Genomic DNA, 24,544 nt, shown 5'->3' with positions numbered 1-24,544 from the left:
TGGTCTTTTCGTGTGGCTAAGTTGAGTTTCCTATAGTATACGCACATCTTCCAACTGGTGGTTACACGTGTAGACACTAGCTCATCTTTCTCATTTTTCACCACGGTCACCCCCAATTTCTTTGGCACTACTTGAATAGGACTAATCCATTTGCTATCCAAGGTGAGGTAAATAATACCCACATCAAGCAATTTCAGCACCTCATTTTTAACTACCTCATTCATTGTATGATTCAACCTTCTTTACATTTCTCTGGAAGGCTTTGCATCCTCTTCTAAATAAATCATATGGGTATATACCAAGGGACTTATACCTTTATATCAGCTATTGTCCACCCAATGAACTTTTATGCTTCATAAGGACATCTAGCAACCTATCTTCTTGTTAATTAAGAGAGAAGAAATTACCACAGGGAATGTGCTTTGTGGTCCTAAGAAAACATACTTCAGCTCTAATGGAAGATGTTTGAGGTCCAAAGTTGGAGATTGCTCCTCTGAAGGCTTGAGAGTTGCTGTCAAGGGTGGAAGTTGCTCAAATTTTAATCTCCAATGTGATATAACTTGCTGAGCTGTTGAGGAAATATGAGATAAGTCATAAACATTATCAAATAATTTCAAACCAACTTTTAATTCCTCTAAAAAATCTATAAATTGAAGGTAAGATGTAAAATTTTCATCAATGAAAGTTTCTAGCAAGTTCACTTCATGAACTTCCTCAACTTCTTGTGGTTGCCTGCATAGATTGAAGATATTTAGTTCCAAAAATATTTCCAAAACTTAACTTTTAAACTCAACTTCTACAATTTATAAGAGCATTAGAGGTGGCTAATAAAGGTTTTCCTAATATAATAGGTGCTTAGAAGATAGAATGAGTAGTCAATTGCATGTCAAGTACCACAAAGTCTACCGGGTAGTAGAATTTGTCTACTTGAACTAAAACATCTTCTACAACACCTCTAGGACTCTTCATAGACCGATTAGCCAGCTACAAAGTGATAGAAGTAGATTTCAATTCACCCAACCCAAGCATTATAAGGCAATAAGTTCACACTTGAATCTAAGTCTAATAATGCTTGGCCAATTTTTGAACTCCCTATCATGCAAGTTATGGTAGGGGATATGGGTCTTTGTATTTGGGAGGGGTGTTGGTTTGGATAATGACACTAACCTACTCAGTAAGAAAAATTTTCTTTTGCACATTCAATTTTCTTTTTATGGTGCATAAATCCATTAAGAATTTAGCATAGATAGGAACCTGTTGAATATCATCTAACAGAGGGATATTAATCTTAATTTGCTTGAAGATCTCAAGGATTTCAGTAAGGGGCTAGCCTTTGAGGAAAATGTGTGGGTATAGTGCTTGGAACTTTTTCAGGTTCTAAGGGGTCTTGTACATCATTTTCAAGAGGAAATCTAGAAGTTTTACCATTTTTTTCTGCCCCCGAGCTTGTATGTCAATCACTTTACCATTTCTTAAAATTGTAATAATCTTGACATTAGAATCACCAGCTACATTTTGAATTTACTGATTTTGGCCTTGGGGGTTAGGTTGAGATTTTGTAGGGAACTTTCCTTTCTCTTGAGTACTCAAGGTTGTGGTCAATCTGCTGATTGAATCTCAGATGTTAGTGATTGCTTGTGAATTTTGACTATTAGCTTGGCTTGGCATGAATTGCTGAAAATTGGTGGCCAGCTGCTGGGCAATGTCTTCAAGGTTCTTTTTCTGAGTTGGAAGCGTGTAGTTGACATATTGAGATGGTCCCGACCCCATTGGGACTGTGTAGGTGCAAATTATGAAGGTCCAGTTGTGTTGGGAACATGTACAGCAGCTTGTTCACCCCTCCAACTAAAGTTAAGATGATTTTTCCATGCCTGGTTGTAGGTGTTCAAATAAGGACCTGAAAAGGGTTTAGAAACCATATTGACAACATTAGATTGATCCAAGAGAACTTCTTTAAAGGTTGGGATGGTTGGACAATCATTAGTTGAATGCCCTTGGTCCTCACAAATACTACAGCTATTGGTCATCTAAGGTATAACTTGTACCTCATTCTCCTTCTTCAGTTCTATGGTTTCTAACTTCTTAGAAATCATAGCTAACATAGCATTCAAATCATCTACCTCGTTCAAATTATATTTCCCACCCCCAAAAATGGTCCTTGAATTTTCAAACTTATCATAAATATCAAATTTATCCCATGATTGTGTATTTTCAACTAGATAATCAAAATACTCGAAAGCTTCATCGGGTTCTTTGTTAAAAAAAAATTCATTACACATAGTTTCCACAAATTGCCTCATTTTTTATTGCAAACCCTCGTAGAAAAAACTAATAACATGCCAATTCTCATAACCATGGTGAGAGCATGCATTTAACAAGTTCTTGAATCTCTCCCAACACTGATAGAAGGTTTCAATATCTTTTTGAGCAAAATTTATGATCTGTTTCTTTAAAGCATTAATTCTATGCGTAGGAAAAAAAATTCAGGAACTCGGTTTGCATTTCTTGCCAAGTTACTATAGTTCTAGGCCTTAAAAAATTAAGCCACGTTTTAGCTTTGTCCTTTAGAGAAAATGGAAACAATTTCAGTCTAATCACTTTCTCATTGCAAGTTTGATCCAGAAAGTTGAGAAAACTTCCTTAAACTCTTTTATATGCAAATATGAATTTTCAGATTCCATGCCATGAAAATGAGATATTAAAGGTATCATTTCGAGTTTGAAGTTAAAAATATTTGCATTAAAAGGTAAAATGATGCAAGAAGGTGTGTTAGTCCTAACATGCTAGAAATACTCTCTAAGTGTCTTGTTTTGATTAACAACCATCATTTCTTCATGCTCTTCTTCAGCCATTGTGCTTTGTGTTTCAGAAATGAAACTAATGGAAGCGGTTACAAAATCAGAATATGTGAGTGACTCAGTCCTTACCTATCTATCCAAATGATCACGAATCCAATTAGACATATGAATTCCACAACATCTCTAAATGTAATACAACAGTAGATCAAATGAAGTTGCAGCTGCAAATTTGTGAAACATAGATACAGCAGTAGGATTATGGACTTAAGTGCAAAAAGTGAAAATGAAATAAACAAAAGAAATGAAAGTTCAGAGATCTCCAAAGTTGTGATGAGGTTCATAACAACAAAAACTTCATCTCTGCAAAAGAAAATCACTCTAATAGACACCGATGTCCCTGGCAACAGTGTCAAAAACTTGACGTTGCTCCAAATGCATTCTTCCAAGTGTAGAAGAGTCAAGTTGTATCAATGATGAATCCAGGATCCTATTCCATAGGGACAAAAGGTTTATGTTAAGTGTTGGTGGGATGAAATTCTGATATATGAACAAATGAGGATTGTCATGAACATTGTTTTTTGTATTTTTAATACTTCTAAAAAGAAAATGTAAAATGGATTATGTACAAAGGTAGAAAAGGGTTTGTGATTTGTAAATGAGAGGTGTCATTCTAAGATGGTGTTTGCTAGTGTGAAATGTAAAATGAAAACTGAAATTTTGCAACAAAGGAAATGGAACAAAGTTAGTATTAGAAAATTATGATTTAATCAAAGAAACAAATACCTAAGCTTCAGGTCTAGCTTTAGTTGGTTGTGATTCTTACAATCTCAATCTCTTCTAGTTTTCTCGATTATTAATCCAACCAAGGTATTTATAATTGGAGGATTTGACTTTGAAAGTTCATTTGCAAAGTTCTTCAACATATTTTTTGAAATTCATAAATGGAAATAGAAATTTGAGTTAGCATTAAATCCTTGCATTCCTTTAAGCATCTGATGTGCCTTTTGTCAACAACAGATCTTGAGCAAGAGATTCAAGCCATTTCTGAGATAAATCCATCAAAAATGCAGTAAATGAAAATGAATAAGAGTATATAAGGTTTCCATTGAAAGAAACCACAACCAATTCGAGCTATTCCATCAACTTAGGTTATAAAACTAGCCTTCCATACTTAATGTAAAAACAAACGTAAATACTCTAAAAAACATTGCAATTCAACAAAAATAATTTTAAGGAAGAAAATCACCCCGTTCTACTAAGAGAACAGAGAAAAAAAAACTCAAAAGTTCAAAAAATAAAAATCAACCCCACTTGCCAAGCCGCCAATCCCGTGTATAGCCCCTTCGTGAAATACTCAGCCGCAATCCCACGTTTGCTGCTCCCTGGGACCACTTCCTCATTCATTTTCTTTAAGCCACAAATTTGTGTATTCCAGGGACCAATCTTCACATCCGTATCACTCCTAGCGAAACCCACTTTCACTTCTAGCCCCTATTTCGTGTTCCACTCCACGGGATCATTCCCTTACTCGTCTCATGCACGTTCGTATCACTCCCAGGCACAAGTGTTTTTTTTTTCGTATATATGCCCAAGGACCACTTCATTTTAGCCCCAATTTTCTTTCTTTATTTTATTCCTAGGTCCACCTCTCTCACTTTTTGCCATCCTTCATTCTCTCCCTTGCCTAAGTGCTCCACTCTAATTCCCTTAGGCAATATCGGCCAAAGTGAGGAAATGAAACAAGTCTCTATGCCGCATAACTCTCTCATTTAGTTTTCTTTCCCAAAATGCCCTGTAGCCTATAAGCATAATATAAGTGTTTATCATTTGAAGGGCAAATATGAAACTTTTGTGTGCAAGATATTGGTATCAATTAATTTGGCATCCAATACTAGAATTTGACGCATAATTAAGTGCTCAACTCTTTTGATGAGATAAATCACCCACTTAAGCTATTTAATTATGCATTTCTAACGTTCTATCACACCCTTCAACTAGCTTTTTGCTAGTCTCTAGCAAATAATGTGATCAAAGAGTGAAGGATTAAACTACCCTCCAAAATCTCTGTACTCAAAAATTCTAATAAAGATCAAATCATGTTGAGGTCTTGGGTATTAAAATGAAGTTAGGTTAGGTTATTGTTCAACATGACGGCCTATAAAATTCTCAACAACTCAAACAAGAGAAATGTATTACAGTTGCAGATCTTTGAGTGCATCAAGTGTGTGATCAGGTTGCCATATGTTGGTTTCAAGATTTCTCACAATAATTTGAAACCAGCAGCTCTTCAAGAAAAATCAAAAAGACTTTACTCCAATTCAAAACTATTACATTGGTGGCTTTCACGCTATCACACATTAAAAGACTTTTTTTCTTAGTTGAAAAAAAATCCCAGTAATAGGCAGCCTTTTCCAATTTTTCATAGGTTTTTTTTTTTTTTTTTTTTTTTTTTTTTTGTGTAGAAGTATTACTTTTGTGTTTTTATTTTTCACATAAATATAAACATAGGAAAATTCTATACACCACTTTCATCTCACTATGTAAGATGTGGCACATTTATCATCATTTATTAGATGATTCTTTATCATCCAATAGTGATAAATGTGCCACATCTTACATAGTGAGATGAAAGTTAGATGGTAGTGTAATGTATAGCATCACTCATAAACAAATATTCAAGCTAAAAAGTTTTCAAAAAAATACAGTTTTTTTTTTAGATTTAAAAAATGTTTGGATTGGAATTGAAGAACTTTTATCTAAAGTTTTGAGAAACTCTCCAAAAATATTATAACAAAAACATTTTGATCTTGTTTATCGGCCTCAACTAGGCATGCATCCCGTCCTATGCGGGTGGGTAGCCAAGCATCCTGTCCTCACTTGGATTGGGATTCCACCACAATATATAATCCAAGCCTACAATCCATAAATCCACCACCACAATATAATTCAATGAAATATATAAAGAACACGCAAAATAAATAGCATCTAATCCACCCATAGCCATGTCGTGGCCGTGGGCTTGTGGGTCATGAAAAATTATAAATAAATAAAAAAAGAAAAGAAAAGGAAGAGATGAAGAAGAAAATGAGGAGGGGATGAATAAAAAGATGAGGAGAGAGTTTTATTGGATTAGAGAGATAAAAAAAAATGTGAGGGTAGGTTTTTCTTATGAAAAATCCTATTCATTATCCTCACACACTACATTTTTTTTTTCTCTTATCAAATGTGTAGTATATGAATGATGAGTAGAAGAATTCAATAAGTTTAAGAAGAATAAAATAAAATAAATAATAATAAAAAAAGTGTGGTGTGTGGTGTGTAGAGATGATGAGTAGTAAAATTCTTTTATTATATACGAGCAAGGCTGTAAGCTAGTTGGTCTGGACCAGAAAAATCATCCAGACCGAACGGTGCGGTTCGAATCCGACCAGATTGACCTCCAGACCGATCGATTTCGGTCCCATAAATCATGGACTGAGAAAATTCGATCCCGTTCCTAGGTCTATAAATTTTGGATCGGACCGAATTCCTATATATATTTTATAAATATTTTTAATAATTTGATATGTTATTTTTATATAGTAATTATATAAGTTAATGATGTAATTTTCATCTAATTTATTATCATTGACCATATAAAATATTTTTTAATGAGTTAGTTAACATAATACACATTAATAATTCACTTAATTTTAATTTAATAATTTAAATAATTTTTTTATTAATTTATTTGAAAAAAATAAAAAATAATTGGACTAGATCGACCGGACCGGACCAATAGCTACCGGTCTGGTCCTGTCTAGTCCCTATGGATGTACAGTCCAGTCTGGTCCGACCCAAAAGGTCCATCATCCTTTGGATTGGACCAGACTGATTTACACCCCTAAATACGAGGATGGGCGAGCATATGAGAATCTGGATAGATCCCCCGCATGTTTTTTTTTATTATTATTTTAGTATAAGTTTCCGTCTGCTAGCTTGAGGTCAAAGCGGTGATAATTATGGGTTTTTCCAGCAGCCACTTGGAGCACTGTTTTTCCAGTTTTCACAGTGGTTTTCCATTGTATTTTATTTCGTGTCTTGTCTTTACTTTTTAAAAAAATAAAAATCCAAAAAATTTGTGCATTCGGACCTTGGTCCGAATAGAGTGATCCCCCTTCTTCGCTTAGGCGGTATATGGGGTTGTGCACCCTACTCTGCTTAGTTGGGGTATGGGTTTTGTCACCCGATTGTTGTTATCTCGGTCGGGGACAGAGCTGTGCACGACAAATCTTTTAGACTTAGGTCTTCAGAGATCTGTCATCTGGACTAGACCATGTCAGTCACAGAAATGTGCTAGGAAGCTATTAACGTTTGTAATTGACTTATTTTTAAGTCAAATATGTATGTCCTCTATTATGAATGAAAGGTGGTCCGTTATTAAAAAAAAAAAAAAAAGTGATAATTATTAATTTCATATATCCAGGTAGTAGTACTCAAGTTATGGCTGAAGGACATAATTCAAGTTTTTGTTCAAATGTAATAGTTGTAGCACAAACTAATGTAAATGCTATAGGATATAGTAATGTAGTGTCTGTTCCTGATCTTAACAATGTAATGGCTAAAGGCTATAGTAATATTGTTTGAAATGAAGTTTGAAGTTTCAAAAAAAAATATATATATATACATATATATATATATGATAAAAAAAAAAAAAAAAAAACAAATATGTTACGACCTCTAGAAAATGGATCTTGTAGCATAGGTATTCAATACAGATATTAGACGAATCTAGAAACTCCTCGGTTTGTTTGGATACAGAAATTAATTTATTTTATCTTTATAATTTTCTTAAATTTTTATACAAAATATAATAAATAATTTAATTTTTTTAAATCTAAAAATAATAATAATATTAAAAATAATATTTTATTCAATTCATCTAAAATCATCTCATCTTACTATCAAAACGAGCCCTAAACCTTTATTTTGATAATAATTATGGGTTTTAGGACTCTAGATTCAAAACTTTGACATATTACTGCATTCCTAAACCGAATACAATTATTTCTGGATCTTTACTGAAAAAAAAATCTTAACTATTTTTACATTGTCAGCACTGCAAGTACAAAAAAAAAAAAAAACAAAAATAAATAAATTTACTAACCGATGTGTAAAAGGTAACTCACGTCGTTAACATGACAAGACTTACGATGATATGTTTTGCGCATGCCTAGAACATGGTAAACTATAACACAAATCTATCCTCAAGGCAACGGTGCCATTGATTCTCTTATCTCATTCATCTCTAAAAGCCAACGTTCAAACGGTTACGCGCATGCATGCATGTAACAATTCGGTGAATTGGTAGAGTTTTAAAGGAATTCTGGACCTCTTAAGATTTTTTAAGGAATCCCAGAAAAGGTCTTCAGTGTTAAACTTTGGTTTTGTCAAAATAATTACTTTATTAATCAGAAAATACATCCAAATAAGACCCTAAAGTACTCCAAATATTAATACTATAACAAAGTTCATTTATTTTCACAATTCTTATCAATTCATTTCATCTCATTTCATATAATTATTACAATTTTTTTAAATTTTCACACAAAATAAAATTAACAATTCAACTTTTTTAAATCTAAAAAAAAAAATAATATTAAAAAAATATTTTATAACAGTATTTTATTCAACTTTTAACTTTAATTTCAACTCATCTCATCTCATCTGCAAAAATAAATGAGAGCACTTGATTGGAGTTAGACTCCATATTTGAATATATTAAAACACCAAATCTTCTAATATAATGCAAGGGAAAATATAAGACATGTTATGAATTGAGATCTCGTTCACTTTCACAAAATTTTTTATATTATCTCATCTAATCATTACAACTTTTTCAAATATCTATATAAAATAAAATAAACAATTCAACTTTTTCAAATTCTAAAATAAAAATAATATTAAAAAAATTATATTCTAACAATATTTTATTCTATTTATAACTTTTATCTCATTTCATCTGTAAAAACAAACGAGGCTTGAGTATATTATTCATGATGTTTCCTTACAATGAGACTTTGTGGTACCTGTTGATCAATGAGCTAAGCAATTAATTAATGACATACATGCACTTTTAAGGCTTCAATGAATTGGATGGTGGCTCTTCCAAATCAAAACTAATAATCATTTTCGTTGAGAATTCAAATTCCTTTCTTAGATTTGAGATTGGCCCCATCCTTATCCAAAACTTGTTTTTCCTTGCATATAAAGAGGTCATGTATTTCAAGCCTTTTGATGTGATCTGCATTTTCATCTTTGCTGAGATAGATCTCTTTGTCATCTCAATTGAAAGAGATCATGTCCATCTTGATCAATCACCTTGGTTTGATCTGCAATGTCATTTCCTCAATCAAGATCATACCATTGTGCCACAATTTCTGTTGTTCTAATGGGACGTAGATATCTCACTGATCATATGCATAAAGAAATGGTGTAAAAAGGTTGAACCAAAATCTTTATAAATCTTTATCTCTCGAGTTGGAGCACTGATGTTGATATAGCCCAATTGACTGTACGTTAGAAATTGGAACCAATCGTGACCAATAATCTTAGTAAACATTATATGCACTTTAGTTGGAGATGTGCAAATGAGTCGTGCATATGATGAAACTTGATTGATTTTTTTTTGTTGGGAAATAGATTTCATTGAAGTTACAGCCGTGACTAATGAATACAGGAAAAAATCCAGATTACAAGCCAAACTACTCATCTGTTTGTAGCTTCCTCGCACACAAATTTTTTTATGACGAACATTGTCTTAATTTCTATAAGTTCTCTAATGACAAAACTTTCTGAGATATGAGATTTTGTAAGAACAGAGATTTCAATCCCGATTTGTCTAAGAATATAACACTCTATAAAATAGGATAACCAACCTCCATCCTCCAAAGGAGGAAAGGGACAACCACCCCCCATCCTCCAAAGGAGGAGGGGGAAAAACCATCCCCCATCTTCCAAAGGAGGAGAGGGTGTCCAATAGTCTATTTCTTTTTATTTTTACCTAACACAAGCAACAAAACAGAAAAACATAGGAAAATCGAAAAAACAGAAATACAACAAAACAGAAACTTAAAATACACTTAAAACTGAAAAAACACTGAGCAAGGAGGCTGTAATGGTGCGTGAAGGACACACGCCACGTTAGGAGCGTGCCAGACCGTTGATCTTGAAGCTACCGAGATCGCTGACCCCAGAAACAACTCACATGGCAACAACAGAGACCTTTGTGTGGTGGCACATGGAGGCCACGCGTGCACTTTGACCCGCGTGTGGATCACACATCGCTCCTTTTGGTGAAACCTTCGGCAGTCTGAAAGATCGGCGGCTTAAGAACCCCACGGTGGGGCGCGTGGTGGTTGCTGGCCACCAAAAAAGATCAAACGCCGCTTCTCCATGCTTTGACCGGAAAAAACAAAAACAAAACCAAAACACTGACTGAAAAATTATAAACTTGGAGAAAACTGCATCTGGGAGGAGGGAGGGAGGGAGGGAGGAGCCGAAGTTCCCACCCCCCTCTGAGGTGGTTTTCGGTTTGGGTTTCTAGAGAGAAGGTAGAGCATCTCTCTCTAGAAATATTTAGGCCGGCTCCAATTGTAAAGTCCACATTTCTCAAAACTTGATTGATTTATCTTATTAATATGGGGGGCAACCTTATTCCATATCAACATTTTTAATATAGTTGATATGGAAGGTTTCAATATTAATGATACGTGGGGTGTATAAAGAATAGATTTTTTCTATGGTAGGTTAAATAAAGAGGAGGAACTTGAACAAAATACACGACTAATGTGTTTCAGTATATCGATAATAGGGATCATAACTACTTGTTTCTTTATTTTTCTTGAAATGTGGCTGAAGTTGAGCATGGTGCCATATTCCCTAGTTGATTGAACAATGAGTCGTAGGATAACTAACTCAATCAGAATCGATATAATGTGATGAGAGTTTGGTATATAATATTTCTAAATAATAATACATTGATTGGTTATAAAAAGAGTTGCAAGAAAAGAATATTATAGGAATATCATTATTCGATTATACAATAAGCAGTGTATTTACAAACTGACTAATAATAATAAATAGTTGATGAAATTGGCTATTACAAGTAGGATTTTCAGAGTAGAACATGAAAACAATGGGACACAGCGACTAGCGCCTAACCTGCGCTCTTTGAGAGTTCAGTCAAGCATCGACGACCCCACCTTCCAATCATAAACATGTTCCTTGTTTGGAACTTTGGATAGACAAGTGTTGCCCTGCGCATGCCTGTTTGTTCGAGATTGTCAGTGAAGATTGCATGAATAAACCCTTCAGAGTAGACAACGTTTCTTGGGCGTCCTATGTTTTGAGGTGATACTCATGACAAAAATCTGGTTGTATGTGTGCAGGCTTCGGTGTAATGAAGATACCATTCCCAGCAGAAGGCCTGTGTGATTATTTTTCTGAGCTTTCTCATGTTCCTAGAATAAGCAATTCTGAGATTAAAAAAAAAAAAAAAAAAAAAAGAGAAAAGAGAGAGAGAGATAAGTGCTAGGTTCACAAAAAGATTTCACAAATACAATGCTCAAAACAAGTGAGATCTCATCCAGTTCAAAGGAGCTAGGCCACTTTCATTGGCCATTGCTGTCTAGATATACTATTTTCCAGAGTTTTTCTTCCTTTTGGATGAATAAGAAACTGCATGAACCAGTACCACTCTATTAAGAAGGTATATAATATTTAACAGGTAACTATTGGTTAATAAGATTATAATTTACAATCTGATGCTACTATTGATCGGGATGAATTCATAGAAAGCTTAAGGTGGTGGAAGGAGAAAGGAATCGTCTTTGATGTCATCTTTGTGATAATTATCTCTATCACCACCATCATCATCGTCTTCGTCTTCGTGATTACCATCATCATCGCTATAACTTTTGTAGAGTGGAACAGAAACTGAAATTGAGGCCTGCTGCCGTGAGGAAAATGTGCCCCGATCTCTTGAGGAACTGCCTTCCATGCTGTTTATGGAGAATTCATCAAGTCTGACTATCTCATGCGCTGGTGAATCTGAGAACGTAGTTGTCTCATTCAAGAGTGCAACGGTGGAACCATGCTTGGCCTTTACTCTCCTCTGCCATCCAGTTAGTGAGTTTCTCACACTTTCAGAAATCACAGACTTGCTGAACTTCGAACCCATCTACAACCACAACCAGTAATGGTTGAGAGAGAGAGAGAGAGAGAGAGAGAGAGAGAGAGAGATGAAGAAGAGCCAGACCTGTGTAATGATAACATAGAGTGGGAATGTAATAAAGCTACACCAGAATTGGGAGATGATCCTGCAGTAACAAGTGACTTACAAAAATATGAGTCTTTTATACAACCAGATTATTGATGGAAATTTGGAATCGAAAACAAAGGTGCATTACAATCCTGGGAGAATAAAGAGATGAGTTGCTAGCTCATAAATTTGTTGTAAAATTGAAATAATTTTATATTACCCAAATGACAACCGGATCACAAGGAATGTACGGTTATCCATGAAACAAGAAGGATCCTTAATTTCCCACTGGAAAGAAAAAATTCAACGTTAGCATCAGAAATAAGTCTGGAAGTCACTTGTGTGGTGATAGACAAAATCAAACATGTCATCTACTACATGTTCCTTGTGAGCTGACTTGACAAAGCCATATCCTTAAACCCAAAAAGTAAGCAATTTCACAAAATATGTTCTCAATAATGGAAAACAACACTTCAGAAAGAGAATCTATCTAACGCACTGCTGAGGTCCTTCTCTCTCTGAGTGTAAGGTTTTCTCTCTAAGTTTCGTTGTAAACCTAGAGCTCGGTCCTCCTAGACCTCTGTCTGTGCAGGTTAGGAAATGGTAATGGAAGCTGATTTGTCAAACTTATGCGACGGTCTGAAGCTGACGGAAGAAGAACAACAGGAGGTGGTGGTCAGTAGTGAAGAAGTGATTATATCAGAGGAAAAGAGCAAACATTGTTTCATGATGATTGTGGTTACAGATAAGGAAGCAAATAGAGGTGCTCTTAGAAACACTATGGCACGAGTGTGGCAAATAGAAGGTAAGGCTGTCTTCAAGGAAGTAGGGAGGAATAAGTTCCTGGTGGAGTTGAAGGAGAGAGCTGATAAAAAGAGAATCATGCAGGGACGTCCTTGGTCGTTTGACAAAAATCTAATTTGCCTGCAGGACTGTGAAGGTTACGAGTCTTGGAAGGAAATGCAATTCCAGTATGAACCCTTTTGGGTGCAATGTCATGACCTTCCTTTTGCTGGGATGAATGCTAACACTGGCATCAATCTGGGCAAATCAATGGGGGAGGTCCTCATGGTGGACACGGATAGCAGTGGGGTGTGTTGGGGCAGTTTCTTAAGGATAAGGGTACTGATAGATCTCACAAAGCCTTTGGCGAGAGGGAGATTTTTAACTCTCGGGAATTCAAAGCACTGGATTCCCTTCAAGTATGAAAGGCTAACAAACTTTTGTTATCATTGTGGGAAGATCAAGCATGCCTCTGGAGTGTGTGACAAACTTGACAAAGGAAAAGCTAGTTTGGAAGGCTTCAACCAACAGTACGGTGCATGGCTAAGAACCAGTCCAAAAACCTCATTTTCTGAGGCTTCTCAAACCAGAAGGGAGCCAGGCCATGGCAGGGTCTCGGGCCACGAACAGAGAAAGGGAGATGGAGAGGTACAGCAGGAAGAAGTTGCACCAGAGGGAAGAGAGGAGAGTATAATGGCGGGAACTGAGGAGGTACTAAAGGCGGGAAATCAGGGTGGTAGGTATGGCCCTCAGAGTAAAGCTGACATCTCCTGTGCAGAGGGAGGAGTAAGTGTAACAGTAGAAGCTTCATTGGGAAAGGAAGTAATCTTGACAGAAAAAGGGGACCACAGTCCTGGTTCTAAGGGAAAGACAACTGCAAAGTCAAGGGTGGATCACGTGCAATACCCTGAAGAGGGAGACCCTTCTGCTCAGGTCACCAATGTGATTTCCCCAAGGGTCAAAGGTCAGCCATGTAAATGGAAGAGGAAGGCACGTGCTAGATTAGTCAGCAAAGAAATTCAGACCAATACGTGTGATATGGAGTTGGATAAGTCAAGTAAGGCAAGGAAAAGAAAGGGTCAAGCAGACAATGGAAGGGTGGCTGGTAAGAGATGTAAACAGGCTCATGCTGAGGAAGGGGAAGAGTGTGTTCAAGGCAGTGGCTACTATGCAGCACTGCCAATCCCCATGAAACTCCTATGCTGGAACTGCTGAGGGCTTGGGAACCCTCGGACAGTTAATGAACTTCATCTATTTTTGAAGGAAAGAGCCCCATCTGTTATATTTTTGTCCGAAACTAAAGGTAACAGATGTAAAATGGAGAAAGTGAGGAACAAGCTGGGAATGGAGCAAAGTTTTGTGGTCGACAGCATAGGCAAAAGTGGAGGACTCGCGATGTTTTGGAAAACTGAGGTAAATGCTCAACTACTTTCTTATTCAAATAGCCATATCTCTTTGACAATCATACCTGAGAGTAGAGGTCAACCCTGGAGACTTTCTGGGTTCTATGGAAACCCTGCCACAGACAAAAGGAAAGCTAGTCGGAGTCTCCTTACAATGCTTAAACCCGAGCCTCCAATGGCTTGGTTATGTATGGGAGACTTCAATGAAATCTTGAGTAATGATGAGAAGTTTGGGTCAGCCACTAGACCTTTTTCTCAAATGGAGAGCTTCAGATTAGCTCTAGACGAATGTGACTTGAGTGATCTAGGATACACAGGGTCTAAGTATATATGGAGTAACAATAGGGAGGGGAGAGATTTTACCAAAGAAAGACTGGATAGAGCTATGGGAAACGGGGAATGGCCATTACAATTCAGCAACAGCGAGGTCTCAGTGTTACCTGCCTTCAATTCAGATCATTCTCCTTTGTTGATAACCTGTGATAATGAGGAAGCTGGAGTTAAGAGAAGGACAAGATTATTTAGGTATGAAGCCTACTGGTCAACGAAACAGGAGTGCAAAGAATTAATCAAAAACTCATGGCAGGTCTCACGCAGAGGGGCCCACTCAATGAGGAATTTCCAAGATGGACTGGACAGGTGCAAGCAGTTATTGAGAACCTGGTCAAAAGACTTGACTGGCAAGCAGAGACATCTAATTAGACAGAGGAGTGATATGATCCAAGAGCTGCAGAGAATTAACCAAGGTGATTTTAATGACACCATCAAGGGATTTCAAAGTGAAGTTAATCGGTTATTAGCCGAAGAGGAAATCAAGTGGAGGCAAAGGGCAAAACAATTGTGGCTGAAGGAGGGAGACAAAAATACAAGTTACTTCCATAAGTGTGCATCTCAAAGAAAAAAGAATAACAGTATTCACCAGATTACTAATGAAAGAGGGAAGGAAGTGAGTAATAGATCAGAGGTCAGTGATAGATTTCAAAGGTATTATCAAAAGTTGTTTGAATCCTCTAACCCGGATGGTATAATGGAGGCTCTGGCTGACTTAGACTCAGTAGTGACACCTGAGATGAACCTCCAGTTAACAAAGGCATGTTCTTATGAAGAGGTAAAAGGTGCTTTATTTGAAATGGATCCAATTAGCTCTCCTGGACCTGACGGATTCTCTGCTGGCTTTTATCAGGATCACTGGGAAGTAGTTAATGATGGTGTGGTGGAGGTAGTTAAAGAGATTTTTAACTCCAAGAGAGGAATTCAGGAGATGAATGAAACCTTTATAGTTCTGATCCCAAAAAAGAGAAGGCCACATTGGTGACTGAATATAGACCAATAAGCCTCTGCAATGTGGTTTATAAAGTGTTCTCCAAAATACTAGCCAACAGAGTTAAGCCTTTTCTATCCAAGTTGATATCTCCATCACAAAGTGCATTTATTCCAGGGAGGTTGATCTCTGATAACATCATCGTTGCATATGAAGCAATGCACTCAATGAAACATAGAGTGAAGCACAAGAAGGAGGGGTACATGGCTATGAAACTAGATATGAGCAAAGTATACGACAGAATAGAGTGGTCTTTCTTGGAGGCAGTGCTGTGTAAGATGGGTTTTGACAAGGGGTGGACAGACTTGGTTATGCAGTGTGTCTCTTCAGTAAAATATTCTTTGCTTGTTAATGGAGTCCCTCTACAACACTTTCTACCTTCTAGAGGACTAAGGCAAGGGGACCCTCTCTCCCCTTACCTTTTCATTATATGCACTGAAGTTTTTGGGAAGATGCTGGATGAAGCTGAGAGAAAGGGTTACATATCTGGCTTCCCATTTGCAAGAGGATCTTTGATGGTTAATCATCTTTTCTTCGCAGACGATAGCTTACTTTTCTGCAAAGCAAATGCACTTGAGTGGAATAGATTGTCTAGAATTCTCAAAACTTATGAGGAGGCCTTAGGACAAAGACTCAATCTTGAGAAATCAGCAATTTTTTTCAGCAAAAACACATCACTTGAGACAAAACAGGCTATTAGCTCGGCTTCTAAGATGGTGGAAGCTAAAGTTTTTGAGAAGTACCTTGGCCTACCCTCATGTGTGGGAAGGAACAAGCTAGCCTCTTTTAGACCTGTTCTGGATTCAATAAGGAACCGTATACAGAATTGGAAAGTTAAATTCATTTCAAATGCTGGAAAAGAAGTGCTATTAAAATCAATAGTCCAAGCTATCCCTACATACTGCATGAGTATCTTCAAGCTCCCTAAAACAATTCTCAATGCTATTAACAAGCTTATGCAAAAGTTTTGGTGGGGCAGTAGAGAAAAGAGAACCAAGACTCAGTGGTTGCCATGGAGACTACTGGGAAAGAACAAGGCAGAAGGTGGGTTAGGATACAGAGAATTTGAACATTTCAACCTTGCTTTACTGGCCAAGCAGGGTTGGAGACTAATACAACAGCCCCAATCTCTAGCAGCTAAGGTGATGAAAGCCAAGTATTTTTTCAGGACTGATTTTCTCCATGCAAAACTGGGCAGCAATGCTTCATTTCTCTGGAGGAGTTTTTTGGAAGCTAGGACTGTGTTAGAGGAAGGCTTGATGTGGAGGATTGGGAATGGGGAAGGAGTCAGCTTATGGAAAGATGAATGGGTCCCTCAACCTACCACATTCAAAGTGCAGACCCCTATTGATCAGAGGTATGCACTGTAAAGTCAGCTACTTGATTGATGAGCATACTAAAACCTGGAACTTGTCAGTTTTGAGGAGCATGTTCACAGAAGAAGACATTAGTAATATTTGTAAGATACCTATTAGTTGGTGTGGCAACCCAGATAAGCTTATTTGGAGGTGTACCAAAGATGGCTTGTTTACTGTCAAGAGCGCCTACCATTTGTTGGGCACAATGGAGCAGTATCCAAAGGGACAAAGTTCTGCACAATCCAAACCATAAGGAAGTTTGGCCTAAAATCTGGAAATTAAAGACCCCAAGTGCTGTCAGGATGTTTCTATGGAGAGCTACACACGAGTCTCTACCAACAAACCTCAATCTCAAGAAAAGGAAAATAAACGAAGACCCTTCATGCCCCATTTGTAGACTGGAGCCAGAATCTGTTATGCATGCACTATGGGCGTGTTCTGCAGTGAAGGATGTATGGTCAGTCTGTTCTAGGAGACTTTAGAAAATGAAGGTTGGGTTCAGGTCTTTTAAAGAGGTTGTGGAACATGTTATAGCAACTCTCAGTGAGGATGATGTTGAACTATTTGCCTGTACAGCTTATCATGTGTGGAGGAGAAGAAATATTTTTTTGTTTGAAGGAAAATTTGAGAATCCATCAAGGTTGGCTCAAGCTGCTCTACAATTGACTAAGGATTTTAAAGAAGCCAATGACAGTAAACAAACTGGAGTGGATCCTGGTAGGCCTATTGGAACAGATTCCTGGAGTCCTCCTCCTATGAATGTTTATAAGGCCAATTGGGATGCCTCGGTTGACCGAGTACACAGCAGAATGGAGGTAGGGGTGGTGATCAGAAACTGTGAAGGACTTGTAACAGCAACTCTGAGATCATCAAGGAGTCTGTTTCCTGATGTTAAACTTGCAGAGGCAATGGCTGCACTCAGAGCAGTCCTTTACTGTAAACAGTTAGGCATTTCAAGACTACTATTAGAAGGGGATGCTCGCAATGTGGTCAACGACATCAACAAAGAGACAATGGATTGGAGCTCAGCAGGGCTGATTATTCAAGACATTAAGGCTGAATTTCAGAGTTTGGAGTACGGCTCGGCTCAGTTCATCTCTAGGAACTCTAACTGTATTGCTCATTGTTTAGCTAAGGATGCATTAAAACTCTCTCAGGAGAGCATAACTATGGAGGGAGTCCCTCCTTGTATCCAACATTTGCTAAATTAATGATGAAAGCTACTCAAAAAAAAAAAAAAAAAAAAAAAAGAGAATCTATCCACAAATTTCCAAAATAAGCGTTAGGACATTGTTGACGAAATGAATTTATTAGCAATGACATAAATGGTGGTGGAATTGATACGCTGCAGCGTTCAGCCCATGCCATGCTCTAATTAAGTGGTAGGAACTTGGTAGCAGGAAATAAAGAGACAGAAATTCTATCGACGACAGGATTAATATAAGATTGATATATGGAAAGTTAGTGACGATTGGATTGTTAAGATTGTCATATAAGATTAAACTGAAATGCTGCCAAAAAATAATAATAATCTTAAAAATCCGAATTCATAACAATCTTAAGAGTGCTACGTAATCCATGGAGGCCAACTTCCTAATCTTAATCCATGAACTTTATACGATTGAAGAGAACCTTAAATTACAGGTGTTGGTTCAGAACAATCACTATATCCAAGTTCTTACCAGGGACCAAATGAATGTTGCCACTTCAAAAGCATTCTGAAAAAAAAAAAATGCCCGTAGTGTATTAGAATTCAGTTCCACCAGAACGTTTCAGAAGCAAATGCCCATGCTTTCAAATTACCAACCTGGAAGGATATTAGATGTATCAACCATAAAAGAAGCTTGGGCTTCCCAAACCAAAAGAGCTCATCCCTCAGACGAAACTGATGGAATCCCTCTAATGGGCATTTATCCATGATTTCAACAGCCAACTTAACTACCACCCGGTGAAGTTTAGTGCCCATTAGGAGGATCAACTAACATATATGTCAATAAAGAAGAGAGATATTAAAGGAATGTAACATAAATAGACTATTACAGTTGGTTAAAACGAGCATTAAGAAGAAAAGGGAGATTGATGATGGGGACTTACGATGGCAGGAAGGAAGGAAAGCCAGAAGTAAATATTGCTTCCTGAATAGAAGTCACATATTCATGCTCAGGAGGTCAACTCCATAACTAAATAAAGAAAAAAAAAATTCTGTTGAATAATTAACACTCAAAGCAAAGAGCATTGCACAAGTGCTTTAGTCAGGGACTTGTGCAACGTGCAGGAAAAGTTTTTAAGTTTTTAATTCTATCATAATTTTAATTTTGTTTATAACTTGATTGTGTGAAGTTGCTCAAACATGATTTTGTTTTCGATTATTAATTTTAATGAAATGCATATAAAGAAGACAAAATGTTTCAAATAAAAGAGGTGTTTTCGACCTTCAAAATTCTATAACCAGGTCCTTTAAAATTATTTCAATTTATCATTAGTTATTTTGGAAAGTATAAACTAGGAACCGAATGGTCTTTTGTGTATTGAAGGGCCATTTAAATAACAATTAAGCGAGATAAAGAAAAAATGTTCGTAGAAATTGAAGGGTCTTTTGGGAATAGGAACCAAAGGGTCTTTTGTATACTGAAGGGCCATTTAAATAAAAATTAAATGAGAAATAAATCATGTCTGTAAGAAAATAAAATTATTTGAATAATTATGATAAAATTAATTAAAACAATGTTGATGTGGCACAATAGAACAAAAAGGCATTGCTTTGAAAATTATATAGGTAATAAATTCTTGAAACATCCATTATTCCAGAGGCACTAAAGTATATGACAGCTTCTATCACAAGCTTAGTAGAAAGTTGCAGTAGCATCCTTATGGAAGGCCTGAACTCACAGTCTCATGCATACCAACAATTTGCCCATTTCCTTTAATGCCATAATTCCAAAGATGGAGCCAACTGCCCTAGAACAAGTCATCTCAACTACAGAATTGAAGAAGTGTATATTTATGCACGTGCCAATTTCAAAATATGTTCTTAGCTTCCTGTAGCTAATAGACATCGTAAACTAAATGTGCCATTCTAGCAACTTAAATGTTCTGCTTACAAACAACACTGTTCATATGCCAGGACAGTTCAACTAAAAAATGTTACTTTAGTTGCTTGAGACCATTTCCACATTTTACAGTTCAAAGCAAATCGAGATTCACAGAAATTACCATGAAAATCTAGAAAAAGGCAACATATTGCGTATATCCATAGAGGCACACTGCAAAAGGAATTCAAAGAACTAATCAGGTCAATTTGCAGAGAGAACAATCCAATTCATAACAACTTTGCCACCATGTAGTTTTCTGTCCAAGTCACATCTGAAAATCGCTTGAACATTGTACTTTCATGAAGTCTGTAATTTCTAAGTGATTAAAACAAAGATAAATTCTAGGTACATCAGTTATGAATTTAATGTGGTCAGTGCATACACCAGTAAATTTTCACCTGCAATGGGGTGATTTTACAGTGATTTTCTTCTTTGGTGAATCGTGCAATTGGTGCTTTTTTTCAACATGTATCAGTTGGAAAGCAAACAAAATTTAAATTCTTTTCTACGGGGAAACTAGAACGCCTAGGAACATTCATAATGGTGTCAATAATAAACTGTATTAAATTATTAGTTACACTATTCAGGCATAAAACGTTTGCTGATGAACTTTACATTGATTGTCATATATGTCTTCTCATAGCTTTCAATGACACTATGGGAAGACAGCATCTGGTTTAGATTCCTCAGCCAAAAGTTATGAACAGCTTGAGCTCCCATATATATGTAAATCAACTTCACTTGACGCATTTTGAAGTTGTAACTAATTCATCAGCAAGTGCACAGAACATAAAGATTCACTTTATCTTGCTAAAAAAAATCACTAGGTGGTCTCTCTGAAGTGAGGGAAAAATAATAAAACAACAGAAAAACCTACATTGGTAACTAGAGAAACTCTCTATGAGCATGAATTTATTCATCCCCTGCATATACAGAATTTCCATGATTTGCGTAAATTTTGAAAGTAAGATCATGGAATGAGTAAAGTAGTAGAACTTAATCTGTGGATTAATCCAAACAAAACTCCAAATTGAAAGCAGGGTGAGCAGGTCATACTTCATTCCAACAATATCACGAAACTCTTCCTCCATGCTTCGAAGCATATAATTATGGAAATCATATGATAGAGGAAGTTGATGAGTCTACAAAGGAAGAAATAAGAACAAGAAAGTTAGAGGAGCAAACTTGCTCTCATGACAATTTTACTGCCCAAGTCTTTTTTTTGCAATATAAGAAATGACGATGGAATACAAATGCAAAACAATGACCGAATAAGTGCAAATATGTCAACAGAACATGACATTATTCATTTTCTTTATAATCCTCTGACCTCTTAGGTGCTAATCCCTCTGCCCCAGAAAAAAATAATGTGGATTGACCAAGCAGGATTATTAAGGCAATGACATTCAAAGAATATGTATCATTTCTCAAATCAATGGTTCTAAATTATCTGATGAATATTATAAGGAAGTTTGTATTTTTTTTTTTTTTTTTTGGCATAATGAAATTTTTAATTGCTTGTGATAAAAATGGTATAGTGAGAAGGTGAATATTTTTTGCGTTTTGAATTTTTGAACTTGGAGAATAATGTCAGTATAGCCAAAATGGAACTTTAATGAAAAACTATAGAATTACTTACTTCTTTTTTCAATAGAATTAATGACTAACATATATATAGAAGCATAAAGGTACTGCAAATTTAAAAAATCTCCTTGATTGAAAGAAACAGGTCAAGGTATTCCATTTAGACCAGAGCAAAAACATACTGTAATGAAGCCTAAACGCAAGGCCATGTAGTCAGCTCGATTTATAGAACTCCAGAACTGGCGGCTGAAACAAAGCTGCAAAATTAGGTAATTTGAGTCTAAACTCACTTGATCAAATGCAGATGCATACAGGTTCCAAGAAAACCAAGAATGAAAGAGAATCCATTGTCGAGCTACGAGCAATAAGAGATTATGGACTTTTCTCTAAGCATCTTAAACTGAGCTATCTTCTTTGTATACGCACATGCACAAATATGTATGGAGCACCTATAATGGTCGAAGTTCAACTATAAAGTCCAATATTATCTCCTTCTGTATCTAAGAATGCTACCGCTGCTTCAGCAATTTTTAGTTTGTGTTTATTGGCAGCCAGATCCATGGAACTGAAAATTGAATTTAGCAAATGGATGAAACAAGAGGAGCTGTAATTTTTTGCATCATAAATTCATTTGGTTGTTTGAGATATGGCCAAGTTGTACTTGCAAATCCCAAAAGTAAAGCTAAAAATCTGTTTCTCAACAAAAAAGAAAAACAAGATCACCACGTAGCTTTTAAATTAGGCAAGGGGAGAGAGAGAGAGAGAGAGAGAGAGAGAGAATACCAGCCAAACAAGAACTCTGTGCTGGCTCCATGGATGGGATGTGCGATGAAAAATGAAAGTAGATAATCGCCTCATTCTAGTATTGTCTGGCGTGGCTAGTGGAGTGCCTAGAATTCAAGAAATTATTGTACAAAATACCAATCTGTGTAAGGCCTCCCACCCTATCATTCAGCTATAAAATGATGGACAATTAAGGTCATATAATTGTAGGCGGAAAATTTTGCACCTTGTAAACTCTGAATAGCCATAGACTTGGCTTCATGTTCCCATGGCCTCCAGCTGTATATCTACATGAATTGAATCGTAGTCATTATTGCGCATGTAATGGAGATTGAGCCCCAAAGGAGAACTACAGAAAGCAATATGATGAGGAGCTATGTCAACCTTAATCATGGCCAACGCAATGGCCAAAACGCTGTAAGAAACATGGGTAATGCCAAGAACAAATACAAGACGATGAAGCTGCTCAAGACTTTCATGAGAAGCAAATGATTCATGACCCTGAAAAAAAATAGCAATTGCATTTGTAGAGGATGTTATCAATTGAAGACCAGCAAAAACAAATTTTCAGTTTACTGAGACGTATTGGTAACTAGAACTGCATAACTAGATACTTAAAGAACAAGCTACCGATTAATTACAAACAGTATTATCTAAGCATCCAAAATTCAAAATGTGCAGGGTGGAAACGACCTCAGGACAATCATCATGCAGCCCATTTTTCACCTGCTCTCTGACAACGGAGTGATTCAAATATTTTGAACCTGAAACAAGAATGTGCTCTACTTTTCGGAAATCATCCTCCAATGCACACGGATAAAATCGGCTGCTGAAGACAGACGATTTCACACAAATCTTAGCCACAAAAACAATCCAATGACCCATCAACAGTGACAGAAGCCCGAAAAGCATTAGCTCTGCTTGCAGAAAACAGCCAAATGGTAAAACCAAAATTTCAAAAGCTTCATGAAATATTGAAGAGATCAAACAAAACCCATCTTAAGAGACTCAACTGCTGACCTTCCTTGATCTTCTCCAGGGCAGCAAGTAGAGGTTTTCTCTTGGTTTTATTTAACCACTGCTAGAGAGAGAATGGGGGTGAGGGTAAAGGCATACCAAATATCATAATGAAACATTTGAAAGTAAACAAAGCAGCATGTAAGACATCCAAACGAAGTTCAAGATTTAAGAAGCAAAGGCAGAGAGAGAGAGAGAGGTGGCCAATGCACCTTTCCACAGCGTTTCAAAACGCCATGAAAGAAGAACCCAAAAACAACCATGATAGTGATCACGGTTGCAACAGCCCAGGTGGGGGTCTCAAACAAGGATCGTCCTTCCTTCATCTCTCCTTCCATTTCTAGCTCAAACCCAAAAACCCTGAACCAGTTTTCCTTGCGGGTGTCTGATATTCGAAAGCTTCGACAAAACGAAAAAAGATGATAGACCCAGTCGTCTCCTGGATGCAGGGCTCTTCGCCGGCAATTAGTGGTAACAATTGGGTTTGGTGGGGTTTTTGCTGTGCCAAAATCTGAGACCGCATCAACAAGGAATTTAAGAACTCGTTAATGGGGTGTCATGAGGCAGTTAGGCATAATGGGCCCCATAACATGATATCACCTCACGACCATGCAATGTATGTTTGCAGTTGTGCCTATGACTTTCTCACTTTCCGACTTTCCATGAAAAGTCGATCAGAATCACCTGGAAAATAACAAAAGCACTTTATTTCTTTATATTTTGCTTTTGAAATAAATATAAATAAAAATTATTGTTAAAAGTAATGATTTTATATACATAATATAATATCATTTAGACTATACATTTTTTAAATCTAAAATAAAAAAATAGAAAATTAAAAGTAATTATATAATGAGTATAAAATATATACTACTATAATAATTTCTCTCTAACATTACCACTTCCTTTAAACTAGTAACTCAATATACCATATCTCCGGATTATCAATTTTGACAAGATCAATACAATGTATAAGTTGTATTGCTCAAACTCTCTCCGTCAATTACCTACATTTAAAAAAAAAAAAAAAAAAAAGTATTGCTAAGAGCGATGCTAAAACTTATACTACTATTTTTATTCTTTTTGGTTGATGTGGCAGTGTTT

The 24,544-nt window shown here is 36.4% G+C and overlaps 1 protein-coding gene and 1 non-coding gene across 4 annotated transcripts; one reads left to right on the top strand and one right to left on the bottom strand.

The window, feature by feature from the left end:
• Positions 1-2,349: 2,349 nt before the first annotated feature.
• LOC121261774 lies at positions 2,350-2,457 on the top strand. The gene has a single exon (XR_005939994.1). It is a non-coding gene; the product is annotated as a small nucleolar RNA R71 (small nucleolar RNA).
• An 8,917-nt stretch (positions 2,458-11,374) lies between these two features.
• Positions 11,375-24,027, bottom strand: LOC121261342 (MLO-like protein 4). 3 transcript variants are annotated; one of them, XM_041163664.1, is made up of 15 exons: positions 23,653-24,027; positions 23,444-23,501; positions 23,117-23,340; positions 22,808-22,924; positions 22,650-22,710; positions 22,424-22,530; positions 21,823-21,897; positions 21,113-21,198; positions 20,178-20,227; positions 19,059-19,099; positions 18,772-18,942; positions 18,647-18,682; positions 12,320-12,387; positions 12,097-12,157; positions 11,375-12,018 (listed from the first exon to the last, which is right to left on the bottom strand). In XM_041163664.1, the coding sequence occupies exons 1-15, from the start codon at positions 23,776-23,778 to the stop codon at positions 11,638-11,640; spliced, it is 1,662 nt and encodes a 553-aa protein (XP_041019598.1). In that variant the 5' UTR covers positions 23,779-24,027; the 3' UTR covers positions 11,375-11,637. The 3 variants fall into 3 exon arrangements, 2 of the variants coding, with proteins under 2 accessions (XP_041019598.1, XP_041019599.1); XM_041163665.1 differs by lacking the exon at positions 12,097-12,157 and adding an exon at positions 12,179-12,251 and having other exon boundaries at positions 11,878-12,018; XR_005939874.1 differs by having other exon boundaries at positions 11,931-12,018; positions 12,097-12,251; positions 23,653-24,026.
• Positions 24,028-24,544: the final 517 nt, after the last annotated feature.

The sequence above is a fragment of the Juglans microcarpa x Juglans regia genome, chromosome 4D (assembly GCF_004785595.1).
Source record: "Juglans microcarpa x Juglans regia isolate MS1-56 chromosome 4D, Jm3101_v1.0, whole genome shotgun sequence".
NCBI lineage: Eukaryota > Viridiplantae > Streptophyta > Magnoliopsida > Fagales > Juglandaceae > Juglans > Juglans microcarpa x Juglans regia.
This window is presented reverse-complemented; position numbering and strand designations above follow the sequence as displayed.

Excerpts from the sequence above, each read along its gene's own strand:
- LOC121261342 (XM_041163664.1), bottom strand. The coding sequence starts at position 23,778 with ATGGAAGGAGAGATGAAGGAAGGACGATCCTTGTTTGAGACCCCCACC. Across the intron at positions 20,228-21,112 it reads CGTGATATTGTTGGAATGAA|TGTGCCTCTATGGATATACG; the intron begins GTATGACCTGCT and ends TTCCTTTTGCAG. Across the intron at positions 18,683-18,771 it reads TACATCTAATATCCTTCCAG|AATGCTTTTGAAGTGGCAAC; the intron begins GTTGGTAATTTG and ends TTTTTTTTTCAG.